Raw genomic sequence first — 22,135 nt, 5'->3', positions numbered from 1 at the left:
CTTTATATATCTGCTCAAATTCCATAGGTTTCTTGCTTTCATTTAACTGCAAATAGCTGCACTATAAATTACAGTTGAGATTTTAAACTGTCCTTTTTAATACCATTTGTCTTGATGTCTGCTTGTCTAATATCCTGCAATGGATTACTTACAATTTGCAAAAGGTAACATTGTTACTAAATTACTAAACTAGTAACCCAGCGGCATTGACTAATGACCCACAAATACAAGTTTAAATCTCACCGTAAAAGCTGGGGAATGTACATTAAACTAATAAATAACTCTGAACAAAAAAACTAGTATCAGTAATGATGGCCATGACGCTACATGGATTGCCATAAAAATTTCATCCAGTTTACTAGTCCCCTTTGTGGAAGGAAGTCTGCTTCCCTTACCCAGTCTGGCCAGCATGTGATTCTGCAAGGTAATGCAGTAAATGTATACGTAGAATTTCAGAGGGCATTTCACAATGCAGCACGCAGGATACTTATTAAGAAGATCAAATTATAAAGAAAGCCCTGGTAGAGGTACTGTTACAATCTTATTAGGGGCTGTTAATTTCTAAAGAAAAATTTCAAACATGCATAATAAACTTCAGAAGTGCACCACACAATTTCCCATTTTTTAACATTAACATTATCACATATTTAAGGTAAATTAAGCACCACTGATTTAATATTCTCCCTTAACAACATTTTGTAACATAAACTCACTTGTGCTGTTTACTGGGATAATGGGAACTGCAGATGCTGGAGATTCCAAGATAATAAAATGTGAGGCTGGATGAACACAGCAGGCCAAGCAGCATCTCAGGAGCACAAAAGCTGACGTTTCGGGCCTAGACCCTTGCTGTTTACTTCCCACAACCCAAAAAATACATCAAAGCCCTCCCAATATTTACTTTAATTCTCTTTAGTACTCCTACTTGAGATAAATTACATGGGAATCCTTCCAGTAGCTGGTGATTAAGCACTCTTCTGGGTTTTTTTAAGTACCTCATGATTGTGGATTCCTTATTCTGTTGGGCTGTACGTTGTAAACAAGCATCTCCCTCTGTTCGTTAAATCAGAGAATGGCATGTGAGTCCCTTAGGTTGGCATTACTTGCCCAATTAAGGGCCTCAGTTGGTGAATTGATGAATGGCCCTTGTAACACCTCCCCTGCCGTTTCTAAAATCTTGTCAGGACAGGCAGCAGGTACGCTGTGGATAACAAGGCACCCAATTTTTCAGCAGCAAACACAGAGAATGCCAGAGAAACTCTGTTCTAACGAAGAGTCGTAACAGATTCAAAATGTTAACACTGTTTCTCTCTCCACAGATACTGCCAGACCTGTTGAATTTCTCCAGAATTCTGTGATTGTTTCAGATTTCCAGCATCTGTAGCATTTTACCACTAACCTAATTTTGAAGGTCTGCCTGCTCGATTCCCTACCCATGAATGGCCAATAAAATTGCTAGCATTTCTAATTTTATTAATTGTTAATAATTGGAGTACACTAAACAGCTGCTTGAATATTTATGAAGCACCTGTTAGAGAGACTTATTAAGTAGAATGCCTTTTGCATAGTTAACATAGAATTATGTAGAACGTATAGCACAGGACATGCCATTCAGGCAAGAGTTCAATAATGATATTTATGCTCCAAATAAGCTTCCTTCCAGCTTGGTTCATCTCATCCTGAAACCATATCCTTCTGCTTATTCTTCCCTTCTGTATTTATTCAAGTTCTACTTTAATTCTTTTGAGGGCATCTGTGAAAGTTTGTATATCAATATCAAAATTATCTTGCACAGATAAAAGTTTTCCAGAAGTACATGAGAATTTGGGTGTCTGGGAGGATTCAAAGGAAGATGAACTTTCACCAGAAGAAATTCAAATGGTAAGTTTCATCCTTCAGTGCAATTGATTGCTGTTATATTAACTTGCTCACCAGATATTATTTCAGTTACAGTCTGTGAACTCAGGAAGATGCCAGATGGTTTCTTTCTCAGCAGCAAACACTAATTCGTTTCATTGTAACTTCTGTACTTTAATGAATCTAATAATGAAGAGATTTGGCATTGATTTACGATCCTCATTCTTCCAAGGAAGTTTAACCATCACAAATTCTTTCTTTTTGTCTTCTGAGCTATCGTGTTTTATTATTGTAGAACCGGAAAATTCTGGATGTACTCAGGAGATAAGGTAGTATTTGTGAAGAGAGAAACAGATACAGCTCTAACCCTTCCATCACTTCTGATGAAAGGTAACTTTAACTCTTCTCTTTCTTCACAAATGCTATCAGACTTGCTGTATGACCCAGCTTTTTCAGTTTTCGTTCCCACTTTTCAACATCGCCAGTATTCACAAGTATATCAGATCTCCTCTGCTGTTTTTCAAATGGCGCCTTGACGTTATCAGGGACAGGAAAAGGTACCTGAATTTCATGTCTCATCTGGAGAACAGCAACTTTTAGCACTGCAACTCCTTTTTTAGTGTTGCTTGAAGTATCAATTTGACTATGTGCAATACGTACTGAAGTCTCTAGACTGGGACTTAATCCACCACTTACAGATCCTGAGGCAAAAGTGCCATTTCCAAGCAAGGTCAATGCTGATGTTAATACTCAAATGCTCATGTATAAAAGCCCCCCATGATTGACAGTCCATCAAACACTATCAGCATTCGTTCACTGTACTGCCAACACTTTGTTGATTTAGAAATATATCACTGTTGCTGGGTCAAAACCCTGGAATTCCCTTCATTATGGCACTATGGGTGTACTTACTGCCATGGATTTCAGCAGTTCAAGAAGACAGCTCACCACCAACTTGTCAAGGGCAATTAGGAATGGGCAATAAATACTAACCATATCCACATTTTGTGAATGAATTTAAAAAGAAAACTGGAAATTTGTGTCACAGCTTCAGGCTGTAACTGAGGGAATAATTTTGTGTTCTGGTCAGGCCTAACTTACCCAGCTCCCTTGCTAATAAATCACATTTCCACTGTCCAAGGATTCGTTATCAGCTGTTGATTCAATCTGTTCCTCCAGAACTGTGATATTCAAAATGGCCATTTTCTCTCATCTTGTGACTTTAAGGTCTCACTACCAATTTTAAAATCTGGAGAGGGTTTTGCATATTAGATACAGGACAAGGATTATGAAATTCAGCATTGAGTGCTGGCATTGAAAGATAAGAGGCATTTGTTGAAATTTAAATGCCACAATGTCAGAAACATGTAATAAAAACCTGAAGAAAATAGCACAATACGGAAAAAGAGACATGCTGTTGCAACTTTACGTTTTGTATTTATCAGGACAGATGATGCAAGATGAAAAGCTTCAATAACTTCAGAAATACTGAAGTTCTGTACTTATAAATGCCTATACATATACTTGAGACAGAGATAAAACAAAATAACACATGAATAACTGCCAACATTGAGAGTATTTTGATGAATAAAATCTTTCTGATGTTATTCTCATAGAACGGTAAGTTTTTTGGGGTTTTCTTGTTTGGATTGGATGAGCAAGCAGCACGGACCGTCTTATCTTCAACTTGCGTCATAGGCAGGTATAGTTGACAACTGTGCAGCCATAATTGCTGCATGGACAATTGGCAAATATACTTAATAGACTTTTTTTTCGAGAAGAGAGGAGGCTCAGGGTGACTTAATAAAAAATATGTAGCATTATGAAGGGGTTTGATACGGTAGACACAGAAAACATTTCCACTTGAGGAATTATAAGTTCAACATGGTTGCTAATAAATCCAAAAAAAAACCTTCTTTAGTTTATCCAGAGAGTGATTAGAATGTGAACCTTGCTATCATGTAGAGTGCAACTAGGTAAATATTTACAGGAGAAAGGAATAAAAGGTTATGCTGATAGGGAAGTGATGAACTAGGTTGGAAGGAGGCCCATGTCTACCATAAACACTGGCATAAATCAGATTGGCGGACTTCCATTCTATTTATTCTGTATATTCATTCTAGCAATACCTGAAGAGTACAATTTAAAAGTGCCATTGTAAAATGGTGACAGTTGTAATATTTAATGACAGTTTAAATGATCCAAACTAATAGCTACCAATTTTGTCTTGATTGTATTTGGGTAGCTTTTGCAAATTAACCATATGCCTAATCTGTGCACTTATTCCAAAATGAAGACATTTAACTATAACGTTATTGAGATAATATCCACTCAGACACTGCTTTGCTGCACTAAATGCAGTTGAGGTTACCAATCATTTGGAATTGCCCTGAAGCTTCAAGGAGTTCCAAGCTACTGGCCCTGTCACAGGTGTAAGCAACCCAGAAGAAAATTAATGTTATTAATTTTGTTCTTTTGAACACTTTCATTTATTAGTTCTAAATATATTAGTAATTAAAGAAAAGAGCTGTTTGTCTCTCAATCAAGGATTTTCCAGCTGAACAACCAGAAGTCTGGACCTCGTTCAGGCTAGGACTGAAGTTACATTCACCTCACACAAATACCAGGCAGTAATAATATCTAACTAGGGAGAACCTAAGCATCTCCCATAGACATTCATAGAACCTCTGCAATGTGGAAGCAGCCTATTTGGCCCATCAGGTCCACAATGACCTTTTGAAGAGCAACTACCCAGATCCACAGCCCTACCCTTTCCCTGCATTTCCCACGGCTTATCCCATCTAACCTGCATATCCCTAGACACTATGGGCAATTTAGCATGGCCAATCCACTTAACCTGCACATCTTTAGATTGTGGGATGAAATTGGAGCACCTGAAGGAAACCCACACAGATACAGGAGAACGTGTGAACTCCGCGCAGAGAGTTGCCTGAGTATTGCAATCATTGAATTACCCACTATCAGCATCCTGGAGGTCATCATTAACCAGAAACTGAACTGTAACATCCATATAAACACTGTTGTGACAAAAGCAGTTCAGAGACTGAGAATTTTGTGGCAAGGAAATTTGTTTCCTGTCTCCTCAAAACCTGTTCACCATCTACAAGGCCCAAGCCAGGAATACTACCTACTAGCCTGAATGAGTGCAGCTGTAACAACACTCAAGGTTCATTCCATCCAAGACATAGCAGCTTCCTCAATTTGTATTCCATGGGCCAGCTTCAGCATTCACTCCCTCCAACACTGATACACTGTGGTAGAACTTAGTCACCATCCACACAATACATTGCATCAACTCACCAAGGCTTGTTTGGCAGCTCCTTTCAAGCCTGCAACTTCCACCTCCTAGAAGGATAGGTGCAGCCCCACCTGCACATTCCCCACTAAATCGTACAGCATCCTGACTTGAAACTACAGTTCCGTTCCTTCATTGTTGCCAGCAAAGAATCTTGACGCTCACTGGCAGCTGATAGCCCAGTATGTGCATTCAACAAAGACTGCAGCAGTTCAAGAAGGCAGCTCACCACCACCTTTTCATGGGTACGTAGGGAAAGGCAATAAACGTTACTCTAGCCAGTGACACCATCACCCTATAAACAAATAGATTAAAGAACAGTGCACATGAGAACCACCCTGTGTGGCAACCAGTGGCAGAAGTGAAGGAATGGAGAGTGCATGGAAGTGAAAGATTATGCAACTGAACCTTTAGAAATGTGCTAAGCAAGAGTTGTCTACATTAATTTCAACTGTTCAAATGGCCATATTTAGAAGTACTGAATAACACAAAGATTAAAAGCAGGGCTCTTGGACTTGCTGTGTTGTTCAGTAAAGTCATGGCTGATTTGATTGTAGCTTCAATTCCCTTTTCCTGTCTGACTACCCTATCATTCTTGACTCCATTATTGATAAACTATGTCATGCAGCCTTGAAAATATTCAATGACCTGTGACCCCTGGGAAAGAGAATTCTGCAGATTAATGTCCCTCATAAAGAAAAAGTGTTCTCATCTAAGTCATAAATGGGTGAGACTTAATTTTTAAACTTTGACCCCAAGTTCTAGACTCCCCCATAAGGAGAAATATTCTCTCAACATCTGTCCTTCACAGTTTCCTCAGGTTGCTATATATTTCAATAAGATCAGCTCTCACTCTTCTAAAATACAATGATTATCGGCCCAACTGCATAACCTTTTCTCATAAGACAATTCTCTCAACCCTGGGAATAGTCAAATGAAATTTCTTTGAACTGTTTGCAGTAAGATATCTTTTCTCAAGTAGGGAGACAAACTGTACATAGTACTCCAGATGCAGTCCAAAGCTGTTTACACCAAAGCAACACATCCCTACTTTTATACTCCATTTCCCTTGCAATGAATACCCAATATTCTATTTGCTTTCCTAATCACTTGCTAACCCTGCATATTAATGTATTTGTGATTCACCAGGACACCCAGGTCCCAGATACATTAGAGATCTACAGCCTGTCCACATTCAAATAACATACTGCTTTATTCTTCCTGCCAAATGTGACAAGAAAGAAGCAGATTTATATACAAGTGATTTTGTAAACATTTTTCTAATGCAAGCAGTCTGTACGTTGGAGGCTGAGGCTAAATATTCCGTAGGAGTGAGCTGAGATAATTATAAACAATGGAATAATGACTTCCAATTTGATTTGATTAACTTGTTTGCTTCTCTCTTATTCCCAAATTATAAGTGACTTTTATTCAGCAGAGTCCCATTTTAACACTTTTAAGTGAATTTGACCTTTAGGAGAATGCTGCATAAATTTTACTTTTCCTGTCTCAGTTCTGAAGACTGTTTTTGTTACAGTAACATCTCGAGGAATTTGCTGTGAGAGCCTTAGGCAACATTGAAACACAGCAGAACATAGTCCCATTCTATTGCAGCTCTCATGATTCCATATTATTGCTTCAAATGTATTTGGTTTCTTAGGCACTCACCTATCAAGTGCATTTTTGTACCTCCACATATAGAGTTTATCCTGCCATCTTCAGTTACATAGGAAATTTATTCTATCTTATTTTCATTTCGAACATTTATTTAATGGCAAGTACTTTTGTGTTTTAGCAAGGATACTGGTACAATTACAACATTTAAAAGGCATCTTGATGGGTACGTGAATAGGAATAGTTTAGAGGGATATGGGTCAAATGCTGACAAATGGGACTAAATTAATTTAGGATGTCTGGTCAGCACCTGGGAGTTGGACTGAAAGGTCTGTTTCTATGCTATGCAGCTCTCTGACTCTAATAGGTAAACTGACTTAAAGTTATGAATTGTACTAACTACATTAATAGGAGGTGTAATGTGCTGCTGAAAGATGGATAGCACATTTGTTACTTGGGAGTTCTTGAGCGTGGTATGAAAGTGTCCCATTCATGTCAATCACACAACTATATTTAGCTGTCAATTCCTTTGAACTTGGTGATTTGTCCATTTCTGAACGTGCCCTATGTCTGACAGTTTATTTTTCTGTAAGCATGCATAACTTTTATTCATAGGTAAATATAAATAAATTAGCTAATTGGAAGAAGAGGGAGATGAGTCATTATGAGGACTTTGGGATTCATATTGATTCTTTCAGTGCTTGTGCATCTCTGATCTCAATATCCTGATTCGTTGTACATTCGTTGTATGTTGGAAGCATATTACACATGATTGAAGGGCTGGTAAATGCAGATATCTATAATGAGCATTGTCAAGAAAAAAAATCTTTTTTTTAATCCATGCAAACTATCTGTGGTCGCAAATTGATTTGTTTGTCTTTTTTGAATTTGATAGGTGTGATAAGTGAACCTGAGATGGTGGTCTTGTTCAGAATATTCATGTGTTTTATATTTTGCATGATAATTGATACTGCACTTTATTTCTGGCAGTTTGAACAGGAAAACCAGCGCCTTGTCAGTGAGATGAACAGCCTGGTGGATGAAGTGAGGTAATTCTATCATAATGCAGTTCTTTTGATAGTAAAGCATAAAAAGGAAACAATTGAGACTTAATGCAGACTTTAATACAACTAATGCTTATATGAGCTGTTTGTGAAAATCATTGTAAGTTGAGGGAGATGACAAGTCCTTTCACATTTGAAGGGACAAATGTTTACCTAGGTTATGAATCACATTTCCTCTGAGTCTGAATAGTTGTAAAAGCTAACACACAATCCTCCCTGTCAATTTTTTTTATTGTTTTGGCAACATATTTACATTCACATTCTATAATAAAGTCACTATCTATATTAATGCAGTCATTTTACATGTAGACCATCCAATTAGCATGCTGGCAAGTACAACATTTTTGCTCCTTTTGTGAAGACAGTAGCTCATAAAAATTAATACAGTCAAGTACTCAAACGGGGGCAGTGGTTTGAACCATTGGAAGAAATTCAACCAATGAACCAAGGGGATGGGAAACAGGCTGCAAAGGAAGAGCAAGCAATGCTGCAAGAGCTGTCAGGCAGCAAGCCACTGATATGAGATTCTCATTAATATTCCGTCCCCTTCCAAACATATCCACAGCTTGACTACCTACCTAACCTAGTCTTCACAACTGACTGCCCTCATTCAGCTTCATGGATGTTATCAGGATACTGATTGTGGATGATCAGCCATGATCATAATGAATGGTGGTGCTGGCTCGAAGGGCTGAATGGCCGACTCCAGCACCTATTGTCTATTGTTTTCTAGAACTAAAAATAGGAAGTGCAAATGGAATTCAAGCATATATGCTTACTGTATCAAGATAATCTATCACTTTTACTTGGACAGTTACTTTTACTGAACATTAGTAATGCAAGTCGCCTTTGTACAAACTCCTAGTACCTGTGCTGAGAGCTCACTATATGTAACATTCCCATTGGCTACATGAAGGGAGTGATCCTCCTGAGGACACCTGAGCTCTGACTGTGCAAAGCTCAGCAGCAGACTGGATTACATCAACTACCCCAACAAGGACACTGGTTGAGAATGTTATGGGGGAGCAAGCACGCTGTCAGTTCTGATTACGGACAGCATCTGTTGTAATTCAGCAGTCCTACTGTGCTGCATGATGCAAGTGGCTAGGTGTAATCAAACATGCTGAAATACCCTATCAACGTTGTTCTTTGTAAGAATATGTTGGAGCCTGGGCCCAGTCTAAGCTTGTGTTGAAGTTTTCAGAGCTTCTATAAGTGGCTGTACAGTGTGGCTCTGAATACAGTGTTCATGGCGCTGACAAGTCACTCCATGGTTGACTGCACCATCTGGATATTGTGCACGAAGACCCTACATAAATTGGACATGACTTACTGGCAGGCTGCCTGATTTACATTGACATCTATGGTTTATAGCCAAACGTCCTGCAGGTACAGACATCTTACATCCCCTCCTTTTACATCAGGATGTGAGGTTACCCTCCAGTGTTATCCTGGGTGTTGAACTGTTTACTTATTTAAATTTTCTTGTTACATTTTAAATACACAAATTTATAAAAGTATACTTTTATGATTTATGGTATCAGCCCATCCATGTGTAACAGTGCATGATCAGGTTTACATTGAGATACCATATATCTCAATTCCAGCTGGTATAAACTGATGCAGGAACATTGCAGTACTCTTTTTAACTTTGATCTCTACATTCCATGCATAACATCTAAAGATCCTATATAAACAAAGATACATAGTGACAGCAGAATAATATAACCCCAGCAAGGTGCACTTAACCCTCCACAGTCTCTCTAACTCTCCAATTGCCTCGGTTATATTGCTCTCAAAAACCCTTCCCATTCCTTGTAAATACAAGTGACTATGCTAACATCTTCCAGACCATTTCAGGCACGATTGAATGACTCTCACATTCCATTACTCTCCTTGTCTGCAGAGATATACTTGCCTCAGGCTCCCTTGCACGATCTAGCCCCCTGCTCAGCACAAAAACTGTTTTAACTCATCATGTGCTAGTCCCACAAATAGTCCAGGGATTTGAGTTGTTCAAGTAGTATGGACACTCATTCCACACTAAATAGACCTATCCATCTGCCCGTGTACATTAGTATTCACAGAACTTCCCAATCAAGATGTCTCTGTTCTAGACTGTGAACTTATTCAGCAGTCACCCTCTTAGCTTAGATGAATGAATGATCCTTATTTTACTCCTTGAAAACTTGACATCAAAACTCTTTCTTGCACCAAGTCCTGTTTGTGTATACCCATTGTGGTTAGTGATCCACTTGGGCTCCCAGTCAAACAATGCCTTAGGTTTAAAATTCGCATCCTTGTTTTCAAGTCTCTTCAGGGCTTTGTCCTTGCTGTCTTTCTGATTTGTTTTTAAATCTGCTCTTTTCTATTTCATGCCTCTTACGCACCCGCATTTTAATGCCCCACTCATTAGAGTTGTGCCTTCAGCCAAGTCCTAAGTGCTGGAATCCTGTCCCTAACTTTCTTTCATAAAGTCTAATGGCCTTATAACTTCTTGGATCAATTTTTTGACCATCTGCCTTAATATTACACGTGGCTCAGTGTCTAATTTTCCTTTATAATGCATCTGTGAAGCATCTTGTGCCTTCTTCTTAAATTAAAGGAGCGATATCAATATAAGTTGCAGTTGCAGCTTTGCTCTGCCTTCTATCTGAAAGGGAAGACAGTGATGAAGTGAATCATTTCGTGGCAAGGCTAAGCAGAAAGAGATGGGTGACGACCAAAAGCTGCACATTAGCTGAGGATGAAATTTCAGTGAGAAGGGAGAAAGTTGTTTCAGATCCCTCCGGGAAGAAACCGTACTCCTGAAATGCACACTGCCAACAATGTACATGATAGTCTGTTAGCGTGGACAGAATGTAAGTGAATGTTTGGCCTCTTATTGTGGCTGCCTGATGTTCAATGCCAATTTTCCTTGCAAGAAAGAAGACAGTGCGTTAGCATGTGTCTGATGAAGTGTTTTGAGGGTGTGCATTTCAGGGTAGATTAATAGTGTGTGGCCATCCTGTTGAGGCAGTGATGAAAGTGTTGATGAGAGTAGCAGATGCAGGGTAATGTAATAGCTGCAGAGTGAGGTAGAGTGAAGTGGGCTGCAATAATTGGAGGAGACTGGTAAGAAATAAGGAGGGGATGGTTGTGAGTGCTGAGGTTACACTTCTGCAGGCTAACACACACTGCAGTGTGCGATATGAATTAGGTGTCATATCTTAAGTTGCTCTTGGAAGTAATTGAACTATTTTCTGCGCTGCATCCAGGTACTTAGAATAGCGCTTCTGGTAATGGCCTGCTCCGACATTTTAACCCACTCTTGCCAGGAAGCTAACTAGGATTCTTCATCTAGACAGGGAGAAGGATGAGGTTTCAGCTCCCGCCAACCACTTCCACCAGCACCTCCAAAACAGTAGCTGCAAATCAGGGAGCCCTTCCAATATTTCACCTACCTAACATTTCGCTGGTTGCAGTGCATTCCCTGTCCCTGGTATCACGTAATTGATGTCAGTGACATCCTATATCATTGACTGTGTTATATAAAGTTCCAACGAAGCACGGGAATAAAAACAAAGTTGCTGGAAAAGCTCAGCAGGTCTGGCAGCATCTGTGAAGTTGAAAACAGAGTTAACGTTCCAGGTCCGGTAACCCTTTCTCAGAACTTCCTCAGTTCGGAGATTCACCGGACCCGAAACGTTAACTCTGTTTTCTCCTTTACAGATGCTGCCAGACCTGTTGAGCTTTTCCAGCAAATTTGTTTTTGTTTCTGATTAATAGCATCTGCAGTTCTTTCAATTTTTATTTAAGAAATGTAATATGCTGGCTGCTCGCTTATTTCATGTCGTTTACATATGGGAGAACGAGTTGAACATGGTTCCTGAATCCATATGCACAGGCCCATCAGTAGACCATATGAATTATTTTGCCGCGTTTGCAACAATTTGTGAATTTAAGCTCTGCTGCAGAACTAGCAAACTGAAGGAGACAGATTAATATGTTTCAGTTGAGATCAGAGACTGAAAGAGTCTCTCCCCTGAGTTATGGACCTTTGCTAAATACTCCTAGCAAAAGCAATAACACTTCTATTCAACAGATTCGTCGACAAACATTTAAATCTGTATCTGCTGAAGATTAATAGACAGAAAGATGTGTATAGAATTAGAAGATTGCATGCTTTCCTAAATAAAATGAACACTGCGCTGCAGGAGTCATGGATATCCCAGCAGAATGATACTGGCCTGTATCAAATTTCATGTATTTTGATATTGGATTAATAACTTGGAATTTTACCATATTACCTTGGGGTCCAAGAGAAATTTCACAGGTTTCCAATAGCTTTTGCATATTCTCAGTTATCTCCCTCAGGAAAATAAATAAGTGGTTTGGAATTCATGATATTGTTGATGAGGCTCAATTGTGGACTTGAAGGCCTTTGACCTTTTTCATTACATATTTTTGTCTGTTCAAAGTAGCCAGTATTGCTTCAAACCATTTCCAATTTTCTTTGACTCTCGTGCCTTCAGAGAAATAGCTATTTTACTTATTTACTTTACATGCTTGTCTCTACCTAAAAAGAACAACAGCTGTTTTAAATTTCGCACTATTCAGAGGTCAGAGGTGGCATAATATAATCTAGGATGAAAGGCTTGGTGCCGTCTATTGGATTGGGAGTCTCGGTGTGAATGCACTGCCAACATTTTCGGACAGCTTGCAAGTGATTATTTTTGAGACTGTGCCCTTAGATCTGATCTAAAGCTTTGTTTATGGTATTTGTTTTGTCAGACCCAGAGTATTGCCAGTATGTTATATGTAAGCTGCAGAATTCAAAAACTGTTTGTTCAGGCTGCATATCACTATGCTGGCTGTGATTAATCGATGAAGGACTGACGCAAGATTCAAAAATTAGAATTATTAGCATTCATAAAATGGGCCTCAGAAAGATGCAATGTGGCATTAATTAAGAGTAAGTCAACATTCCTTCAAAACTAGAGGTCTGGTAAGGCTTTTGTGGTATCGTGAAATCCTGGCATCAAAAAGGTACCAAGTATAATAGCTAGGCCTTCTGTTCTCTCATCTCTGAGAACGTGTTTGATTCTAACCAGGAGAAACATGATGAAAATCTCTCTTTTGCAAAACAAGTTCAGTCAATCTCAATCCAATTTTGCATTTGTAGCTAAAGAAAGAGTTTACATTTACATAGCCTTTATCCTCTGTCCAGTAAAAACTTTACAGATAATGAAGAACTTCTGAAGTACAGTCGCTGTTGGTTGTAGGAGAACCATCATCTCAAAGACTGCTCAAGTCTACTCGTGTCACCACCACTAATTGAGGCCAAATAGGGATGGGAAAGAATGTGGATTTACCAGCATCATCTTCGAACCGGAAATGAATGATTAAAAAGAAATCCTAGTATGAGTTCAAAGAAAAACCCGTTAATCTTCAGTAGATACAGATTTAGGTGCCTATCAATGTAGCAGTTAGAAAAATCCACAGCAAGCTTTGAATAGAAAAGGAAAGTGAAAATCTACTATAATCTTTTGAATTTGTGGCTAAAACATATTGTCAAAGTATCATTTTAGACGATTTATTTTAAAAGATGTAATGCTCAAGCCATACCAATACTGAAAATAACTTGGACTAAAACAAAAGCTCAATCTCTGATTTCCATTGTTCAAAAATCTAAATAAGAAACCAGCAAATTCTGGAAATCAGAAATAAAAGCAAAATGCACAGGAGGCTGTGTATTGTTTAAATAGGATACACTTCCAGTTGTGACACTTCATGAGAATCCAGTTAGAATTATTTACTATGATGTACAGCAAGAACATAATAGAGACTTGGCACAATATTTTCTGTAGTTTTGGTGATGGGGATTTCAGGTGACGAATTACGTCTTATTCTAAAAACATCAAATTGTTGTTATCTGTTTGTTACTCATTTCAAATTAAAACAAAATGTAACAGCCCAAGATCCTTAACCCAAATCAAGCAAAAGAAAACATAGCTTCCTGATGCTGCCTTTTACTCAGCACAAAATAAACTCTTCTTTTGATCTAAAAATAGGCAAATTGAAGGAAAGGTGGTTGAAATCTCCAGACTTCAAGAAATTTTTACTGACAAAGTGCTTCAACAGGTGAGTTAAGGTTCACATTATATTATAATATCACACCAAACTGATTTATTCTGGACAACACAGTGAAATTCACTAATTTGAATGCACTGATCAAATTTAATCAAACTTTTTCTTTCCAATCTATTAAGTAAAGCCAATCAGAACTAATTTAAATGTGCTCGGAGCCAAATAATTCTTGCTTGTAAAACACTTTGTTGCTATTAGTTATGTTTATTTGCCAGGCATTTGCTGTAATGTAATCAAACTGGGGAGTCTTCCCAGATAACAAAGTGTGAAGCTGGATGAACACAGCAGGCCAAGCAGCATCTCAGGAGCACAAAAGCTGACGTTTCGGGCATAGACCCTTCATCAGAGAGGATGAAGGATCTAGGCCCGAAACGTCAGCTTTTGTGCTCCTGAGATGCTGCTTGGCCTGCTGTGTTCATCCAGCTTCACACTCTGTTATCTTGGATTCTCCAGCATCTGCAGTTCCCATTATCACTGGGGAGTCTTCCCATTCAGTTTCACACTCCACTTGGGAACAATGGCAACTGCGCCACCTAAAATTAAGATACAACAATGCATTTTACGAGGAATATAAAATAAAGACAATCAGTGTTCTACTTAATAATAAGTTACATAGTGATGTTTTTTAAATCAGGTTTCTGAGTGATGGAGAGCTAATGTCAGGCATGAGTTGCTACTCTTGGTCTTCTTTCATCTAATGATCTATTTTTGGGGGGTACATTTATCCTGGTCCATTGCCATTTTTATAGATTTATCAACCTAACCTTGATTAAAATTCACCTTTACTCTTGTTGTAGTTTAAAATGTTGGTACAATGAATTTTGCTATAAAATAACTGCAGCATTTTTAAGGATGCTTATAATGTATTTTATTTTTCAATATTTTGCTCATTTCCCAGTTTTGTTGAATCCATAAAAATAGCTAGATCTTGAATACCTTTCAAAATTTGCATTTTTATAAATAGAAACCCATGTGAACATTGCATTTACAATGATTGTGTAAGCAATATTTTGAAATAATAGGCATTTCATATCATTGAAAATGGATGGCACCTCTGCGCCACAGCAATTTTTAATACCAGGTGCATCATAATTAACTTTAGATTTGTCACATTCTTGTACATCGATGTGAAAGGTTGAATGTTGCTGGCTGCTGTAATATTGCATGTTAGTGCGATGGAAATTATTGTCATCATGTGATACTTGTCATGTAATCATTACAAATGATGGTTGCTTTTTTCTTCCTTGGCAGGAGAAAGAGATTGACAGCATTCATGAGCTTGTTGTGGGTACAACTGAGAATGTTAAAGAGGGGAATGAAGATATCAGAGAGGTAAAGGCTATTGCTGGTTGACAAAAGTCATTTTTGCAGCTGTCACTATAAAAAGAATGGTGAATTTCTGGAAAATTGTTCCTAAAAAATGTCATCAGTAATCAGTGTTATTGATATTTTTAATTATTTTTTAGTTGAGGTTCCACCAGCTGCCATGATGGGATTTGAACCCTTATCCCTAGAACATTAGCCTGGGTCTCTAGATTACAAGTCCCGTAGCAATGCCACAGCACTAGTGTCATATGTAGTATTAGATTTTATTATCTAAAAAGAACTTTGAGGCAACTCTATATCTTTATAAACACTGCTATTTTTTCGACAGAATGAATAACTTTGAAAGTTCTTTAGTTTAACTCTCCTTAATCAATATATACCTAAACAGAGACTTGACTTTCAGTTCTGCTACATTTGATTTGATTTGATTTTATTACTGTTGTTACCTAGGTACAGTAAAAATTTTTATTTTGTGTGCAGTATAGACAGATCATACAAAGTGCATAAGGGTAATAGAAGAAAACAAAGAATACAATGCTATGGCTGCAGAGAAGGTGCACAAAGAGCAAGATCAACATTTAAATTTAAAATTTGAGCAGTCCAATCAGGAGTCCCATAACCATGGGGAAGGAGCTATTCTTGAATCTGCTGGTACACATGTTTAAGCTTTTGTATTTTCTGCCTGATGGAAGAGATTATAACCAGGGTGGGATTATGTTTGCTGATTTCCTGAGGCAACAAGGTATAAGTGGAATCAGTGGATGGAAGGTTGGCTTGTAGGATGGACTGGGCTGTGTTCACAACTTGCTGAAGTATCTTATGGTTCTGGGCAGATCAGTTGCCATACCAAGCCAGGATGTGTCCAGATACAATGGTATCTGTAGTGCATCTATAGAAATTGGTAAGAGATAATTGGTAGTTCTGTCTGATTCAGGAAGATAAGTCAGCAAATTTCTTCTGCAATCTATAATTAACCTTTTAACGGAAGAAAATTAAAGCCTTAGAGAATTCAGAGAAGATTTATGAGAACTGTACCAGAGATGCATATTGTCATTGCCCGCAGAAATGAAGAGGCTTGACTTAAAGCAGAACACATTGGAAATACTCAATAGATCAGGGAGTGTTTGCAGAAACAGACCAGAACTATTGATTCAGTCCCATGAGCTAGTTAGAAATGTAAAAGCCTTTGAGCAAGGCACAGGTGGAACAAAGCAAAGGAAGATCTCTGATAAGGTGAATTATAAATGTCAAAAGAGTTAACCTTGCAGGGCCATAGGAAATGAATACAAAAACAAAAGATGTCTCTAGAGCAGATAAACTGCTGACTGAAAGTGAAAATTTGGAAAAAAAACACAACTGAAATATGCAAAGAGAAGGAAACAAGCATTGGTAAGAGAGATAATGGGAACTGCAGATGCTGGAGATTCCAAGATAATAAAATGTGAGGCTGGATGAACACAGCAGGCCAAGCAGCATCTCAGGAGCACAAAAGCTGACGTTTCGGGCCTAGATGAAGGGTCTAGGCCCGAAACGTCAGCTTTTGTGCTCCTGAGATGCTGCTTGGCCTGCTGTGTTTATCCAGCCTCACATTTTATTATCTAAGCATTGGTAAGAGACTGCATTCTGAAATTCCTAAATTCAGCATTGAGTCCTAAAATGCCTAATTGACAGACAAGCTACTGTTCCTTAAACTTACCTTAGGCTTCACTGGAACAGTGGAGCAGGATGAGAACAGAGCCAGAACATGTCTTGCATCTCCTGCATTTGCATGCAAAGATGCTGCGATAGGGGTTGATTGAGGAGTGGGCCAGAGTATCATGGAGTTAATAGTCCCGTTGAAATACCGAAAGGGAAAAAGTGAGGAAGACAGCTTTGTGGCGACATTACAGCAATGTGCCTTTTGAGCTGTGAAGCTGTTCGCGGGGGACTGCACCTGCTGATTGGCGCATTAACTTCCAGTCCCAGAAGCTGCAGCCATGTACGGACCTCAGACAGTGGTGAAAAATAGAGGGAACATAGCATGACAATGAAGATTGCGGAAAATAATTGAATATGGATGCTGGTTAGGGTGGCCTGGGGGTTCTGGGAAGGAAGGGAGGGCGAGAGCAGAAGTACCAAGAAATGTGATAGACATAGTCGTGAGCCCTGTTAACCTGCATTGGGGAATTTCTCAGTTGAAAAGAAGACAGCTCAGAAGTAGTGATAACACAGTGTGGAGCTGGAGGAACGCAGCAGGCCAGGCAGCATCAGAGAAGCAGGAAAGCTGACGTTTCAGGTCGTGATCCTTCTTCAGAAAAATGCAGCATCGGCAGCTCTTACTAACACAGAAATAGTGATATGGAAGGTTGCATCAACTGAACAGATGCAAAGGGACTGGGAGAATGGAATGGAACCATTACAGGATGTGCAGGTCAAGAAAGTGTAGGGGAAGTAGCTGTGAGAGTTAGTGGAGAGTCAGTTAATGGGTGTTAGTTTATAGCCCGTCCCCTGAAATGGAGACAGAGAAGTCAAGGAAAAGGAGGAATCAGAGATATATCAGATACAACTGAAGAAAGTAGAAATTGGAAGCAAACTTTCCAATTCAGGACAAGAGCTGGGCACAACACCAACATGAATGTATTGGAGAAAGAGCTGAGGGAAGGAGCCTGAGCAGGCCTGGGTCAAAGGATATTCCACATACCCCATCGAAACACAGGTACGGTTAGGAAATTAATTAAAGGAGAAATTGTTCATTAGAGAACAAGTTCTGTCAGATGGATAAGGGGTAATACTTGAGGGGAATAGGTTCAATGAAGAAGCGTAGAGCCCATCAGACCATTATGATGGAGGAGTGTATAGCGACTGGACGAGCAAATTGGAAAATATTTAAAGTGACAGGGTGCCTCAAGTGGAAGTAGGTAGGGAGAGACTAAAAGGAATAAAAGTCATAATCAGGGAAAGGAGAAATCAATTCACTGTGGTAGGGACAAGCTGTATCGGAGTGGAGAACTAAGAGGTGGTAAGCCATCGAGGAAAGATCACTGGAACAGCTAATGTCAATGAATATTCTGGAAACAGTGTCTTAATGTTCACCAGCATGGTCATGGTCCAGGAGGTGGTAGAAGCAAGTGTCGGAGAGTTGGTGTTCCACCTTTACAAAGTAGAGATCAGTTCAAGTGCTTCTCTTTCCCTAAAGCCCAGCATAGTGTAATATCTTGCCATTGTTAAACATGTTGAGAATGTTAACCTTTATTAAACAGCAAAGGAGAATAAAGAACAAACAAAAACATTGCATTTGCTTCTGGAAGCAAACAGGGGATGCTTGGCATTTAAATAGCAACCAGTTCCCTATCAGTGAATAATCACTTCACCTAATTCTGATTCATTGGAATCGGCTGTCAATTAGGCTCTGCCTGGCATGTAATGCCCAATGCAGTGCCACTTTATCATCACTTTTAAAGCGCTATTCCTCCTGCTCGTTGCCCTCATCTTCCTCCTCAGAAACAGTTGTGCTCTCCCAGCTCTTCAGTGTCTATCACATCCTCTTCTTGCCTTCTCCAATATTCCAGGAACACCGCCCAGATTACACAGCACACTCTGTCTGTAATATACTGCATGGCACCCCCCCAAGACTGATGCAAGCACTGGAACCTCATCTTCAGCAGCCCTCTTACCCGCTCCACCTTAGTCCTGGTGAAAGATGTGCTCCATTATGTCCACACTAAGCCTCAGTCAAGGGGTTGGCTAACAGTCATTAGCCATGGTTGCAGCGTGTAGCCCTCGACTCTCAGTAGCTATCCTTGTAAGGCATTTGGCTGTGGAATGAAACAGGAATATGAGAGCCATCAAGGATACAGGTATTATGGCAGCTTTTAGGCTATTTGGACTTCCAGATGTGTATTGATGATCACGGATGAGATAAGACCATAAGACTGAGGAGTGGAAGTAAGGCCATTCGGCCCATCAAGTCCACTCCGCCATTTAAATCATGGCTGATGGGCATTTCAACTCCACTTCCCTGTACTCTCCCCGTAGCCCTTGATTCCTTATGAGATCAAGAATTTGTCGATCTCTGCCTTGAAGGCATCTAATGCTCTGGCCTCCACTGCACTCCGTGGCAATGAATTCCATAAGCCCACCACTCTGGCTGAAGAAATGTCATCTCATTTCCGTTTTAAATTTACCCCCTCTCATTTTAAGGCTGTGCCCATGGGTCCTAGTCTCCCTGCCTAACGGAAACAATTTCCCAGCGTCCACCCCTTCTAAGCCATACATTATCTTGTAAGTTTCTGTTAGATCTCCCCTCAACCTTCTAAACTCTGATGAGTACAATCCCAGGATCCTTAGCCGTTCATCATACGTTAAACCTACCATTCCAGGGATCATCCGTGTGAATCTCCGGTGGACACGCTGTACATGTACATTGACTGAGTGGAACCCTTTTCTCTTGTTGAAGTCAGTCGCGTAACGAGATGGCGCATTCAACAAAATGTGTGTACAGTCTACAGTGCCCTGCACCTGCAGGTAGTGAACTATGTTGGTGAATCTACTGCAAAGGCTGCAAAACTGACCTCCTCATGAAGAAGCTAGATGAAGCTTAATACTTGTGGATTGAGGATGAAGAGATCCTCACAGATCCCCAGTGGATCCTTAGAAGCAGCCAGGTCATTATAAGTCTGTCGCAGCTATCACCTTGTCACTTCGCTCTCCACCTCTTCTAAAGTCAGAAGTCCTGTTCTAGCAGATGACCGTTCTGTTCCAATGTACTTGGTCAGCATCAATCTGTAGTTCATCTGGAGGAAATGGCAACGCAGATGATAGATTCACAGCCTCCTGCAATACCTCCTCATCCTGAGAGGACTTTTTGCTGCAACTTCTTCATGGCACTTCGATCTTCCCTGATGCATGCTTTACAATTTGTGCCACACACAGTAGGAGATGTAGGTCCAGTAGAATGACCTAAGTCTTATACCCACTCACCCTCCCTCACATCACCCAAGAAAGGTAGTGTTTCATATAAGAGCATGTTGGCACATACTTACAGTTTAAAGGGGGAATCAGATCCACGCCATTGGAGACCTTCGATTATCTTGTGAATTGTGGACTACAGGCAACACTTTTAATGTTTCCTGTGACCACTTCAGTTATCATTCATGGGATATGGACATCGCTGGCTAGGCAGCATTTATTGCCCATCCCTAATTGCCTTGAGGGCAGCTAAGAGTCAACCTCATTGCTGTGGGTCTGGAGTCACATGTAGACCAGACCAGTTAAGGGTGGCAGTTTCCTTCCCTCAAGAACATTAGTAAACTAGATGGGTTCGTGGTAATTGTTAGACTCTTAATTCCAGATTAATTTGTAATGACAAATGACATTGTCAAGATTGCTTGTGGCCAGGACTTGTATTCAATGTAGCTAGCCACTGCATTGTATTTAATATGCAGTCATGTGATTGGAGACATCTTACGTTAGTACTGTGAATGCAATTGTGCATTGAAAGGCCCCACATTGCTCACAAGTACAGCCCACTTCCTCAGACAGGAAAAAAGGACTTTGCACAGTCTAGATTGGGTGGCAGCCACTTGTCATTTCTGTTGCAGTTTGGATGAGGATGTAATGCTAAACAAGGAGTGCTTCGCAGGTTGTAAAAATAGCTGTCTATTCAATAGCAAGTGGTAAATTTCAGATTTTCAGTCACTGTTAACCTCTGTTATTTGAGGATTGCTTTCATTAGGTAGCACTTTGAAGTTAGAATTTGGCAGGTAAGTGCTCTGCTTCATTGACCATCAGATAAGCAAATGCCAGTGATATTCATGCTGCTCTTCACACAACTACTTAATCCAAGCCCCAGTTTAAGACTTTAATTCTTTCTTCATGATTTTTAAGCGTACTATCCATAAAGGATGTATTTGGACCTCCAATCTCCATGTGCTTTGTTTATCTTCTGTATATCGGAATTGCTGAGTTGTAACACCCTAATCACAAGTGTATTGTGAAGTAGAATGTAAGGCAATCTAATTGGGAAATGATTGATACAAGTGTCAACATTAACCTGCAGTACCAGTTGTACATGTGGTCAAGTTTTCCACTGTATTTTTATTCATGAACCAGCTTAGACATAATTAGGACACAGCTCCATAACCATCGCATCCATTGAATTGGCCCAGACAGATATTGTATCACAAACCACCCTCTGGCTTTTCAGGCTGGATGAACACAGCAGGCCAAGCAGCATCTCAGGAGCACAAAAGCTTTTGTGCTCCTGAGATGCTGCTTGGCCTGCTGTGTTCATCCAGCCTCACATTTTATTATCTTGGAATTCTCCAGCATCTGCAGTTCCCATTATCTCTGGCTTTTCAGTATTAGTTTACACAATTTCAGGTGCTGCAACAATGAAGAATCAGTATGCAATTGCAGACTGTGGCCATGGTATGTCACTGTTGAGCAGCCTTACTGAGCCGCAGGAACCATGTTAGTACACGACCAGGGTTAAGAAAGAATTGAAGTGTCAAGATTAATTTTAAAAACAATATGAAATACTTAGGCTCCTACAGTCCGCATGGAGTTCTCCCCCCTCAACATCTGTGGGCATCAGTCACTGATGGCAACATCATTCAGACCTTGTTTGCTAAATGAACTAAGGATTTTGCTGTTACTTGGCAGAAGGAAGAAAATCGGGAAAACGTGGAAATGGTGGCAATGGTCCAAACTGGAATTTCATGTTAAGGTAAACATGATGAGTTCAGACCAGTTCCATCATTTCCATGTTTTACTGGATTTTTGTTCCAAATCAGACTGCAAATCTGACTGGAGTCACAGAGTGTTCCCTTGCACAATATTGACATCAAAC

The 22,135-nt window shown here is 39.7% G+C and overlaps 1 protein-coding gene across 2 annotated transcripts in view; it reads left to right on the top strand.

The window, feature by feature from the left end:
* stx18 (syntaxin 18) overlaps nt 1-22,135 on the top strand; it is a 167,068-nt gene that overhangs the window by 140,161 nt on the left and 4,772 nt on the right. For both annotated transcript variants that reach the window (XM_048527422.2, XM_048527431.2), the window contains 4 exons: nt 1,796-1,881; nt 7,778-7,836; nt 13,905-13,974; nt 15,232-15,312. In XM_048527422.2, coding sequence (XP_048383379.1) covers nt 1,796-1,881; nt 7,778-7,836; nt 13,905-13,974; nt 15,232-15,312 — 296 coding nt within the window. The remainder of the gene's footprint in view (nt 1-1,795; nt 1,882-7,777; nt 7,837-13,904; nt 13,975-15,231; nt 15,313-22,135) is intronic.

This window comes from Stegostoma tigrinum, chromosome 1 (genome assembly GCF_030684315.1).
Source record: "Stegostoma tigrinum isolate sSteTig4 chromosome 1, sSteTig4.hap1, whole genome shotgun sequence".
Classification (NCBI taxonomy): Eukaryota; Metazoa; Chordata; class Chondrichthyes; order Orectolobiformes; family Stegostomatidae; genus Stegostoma; species Stegostoma tigrinum.
The sequence above is the reverse complement of the archived record's forward strand: the minus strand, read 5'-3'. Positions and strand labels throughout refer to the sequence as shown.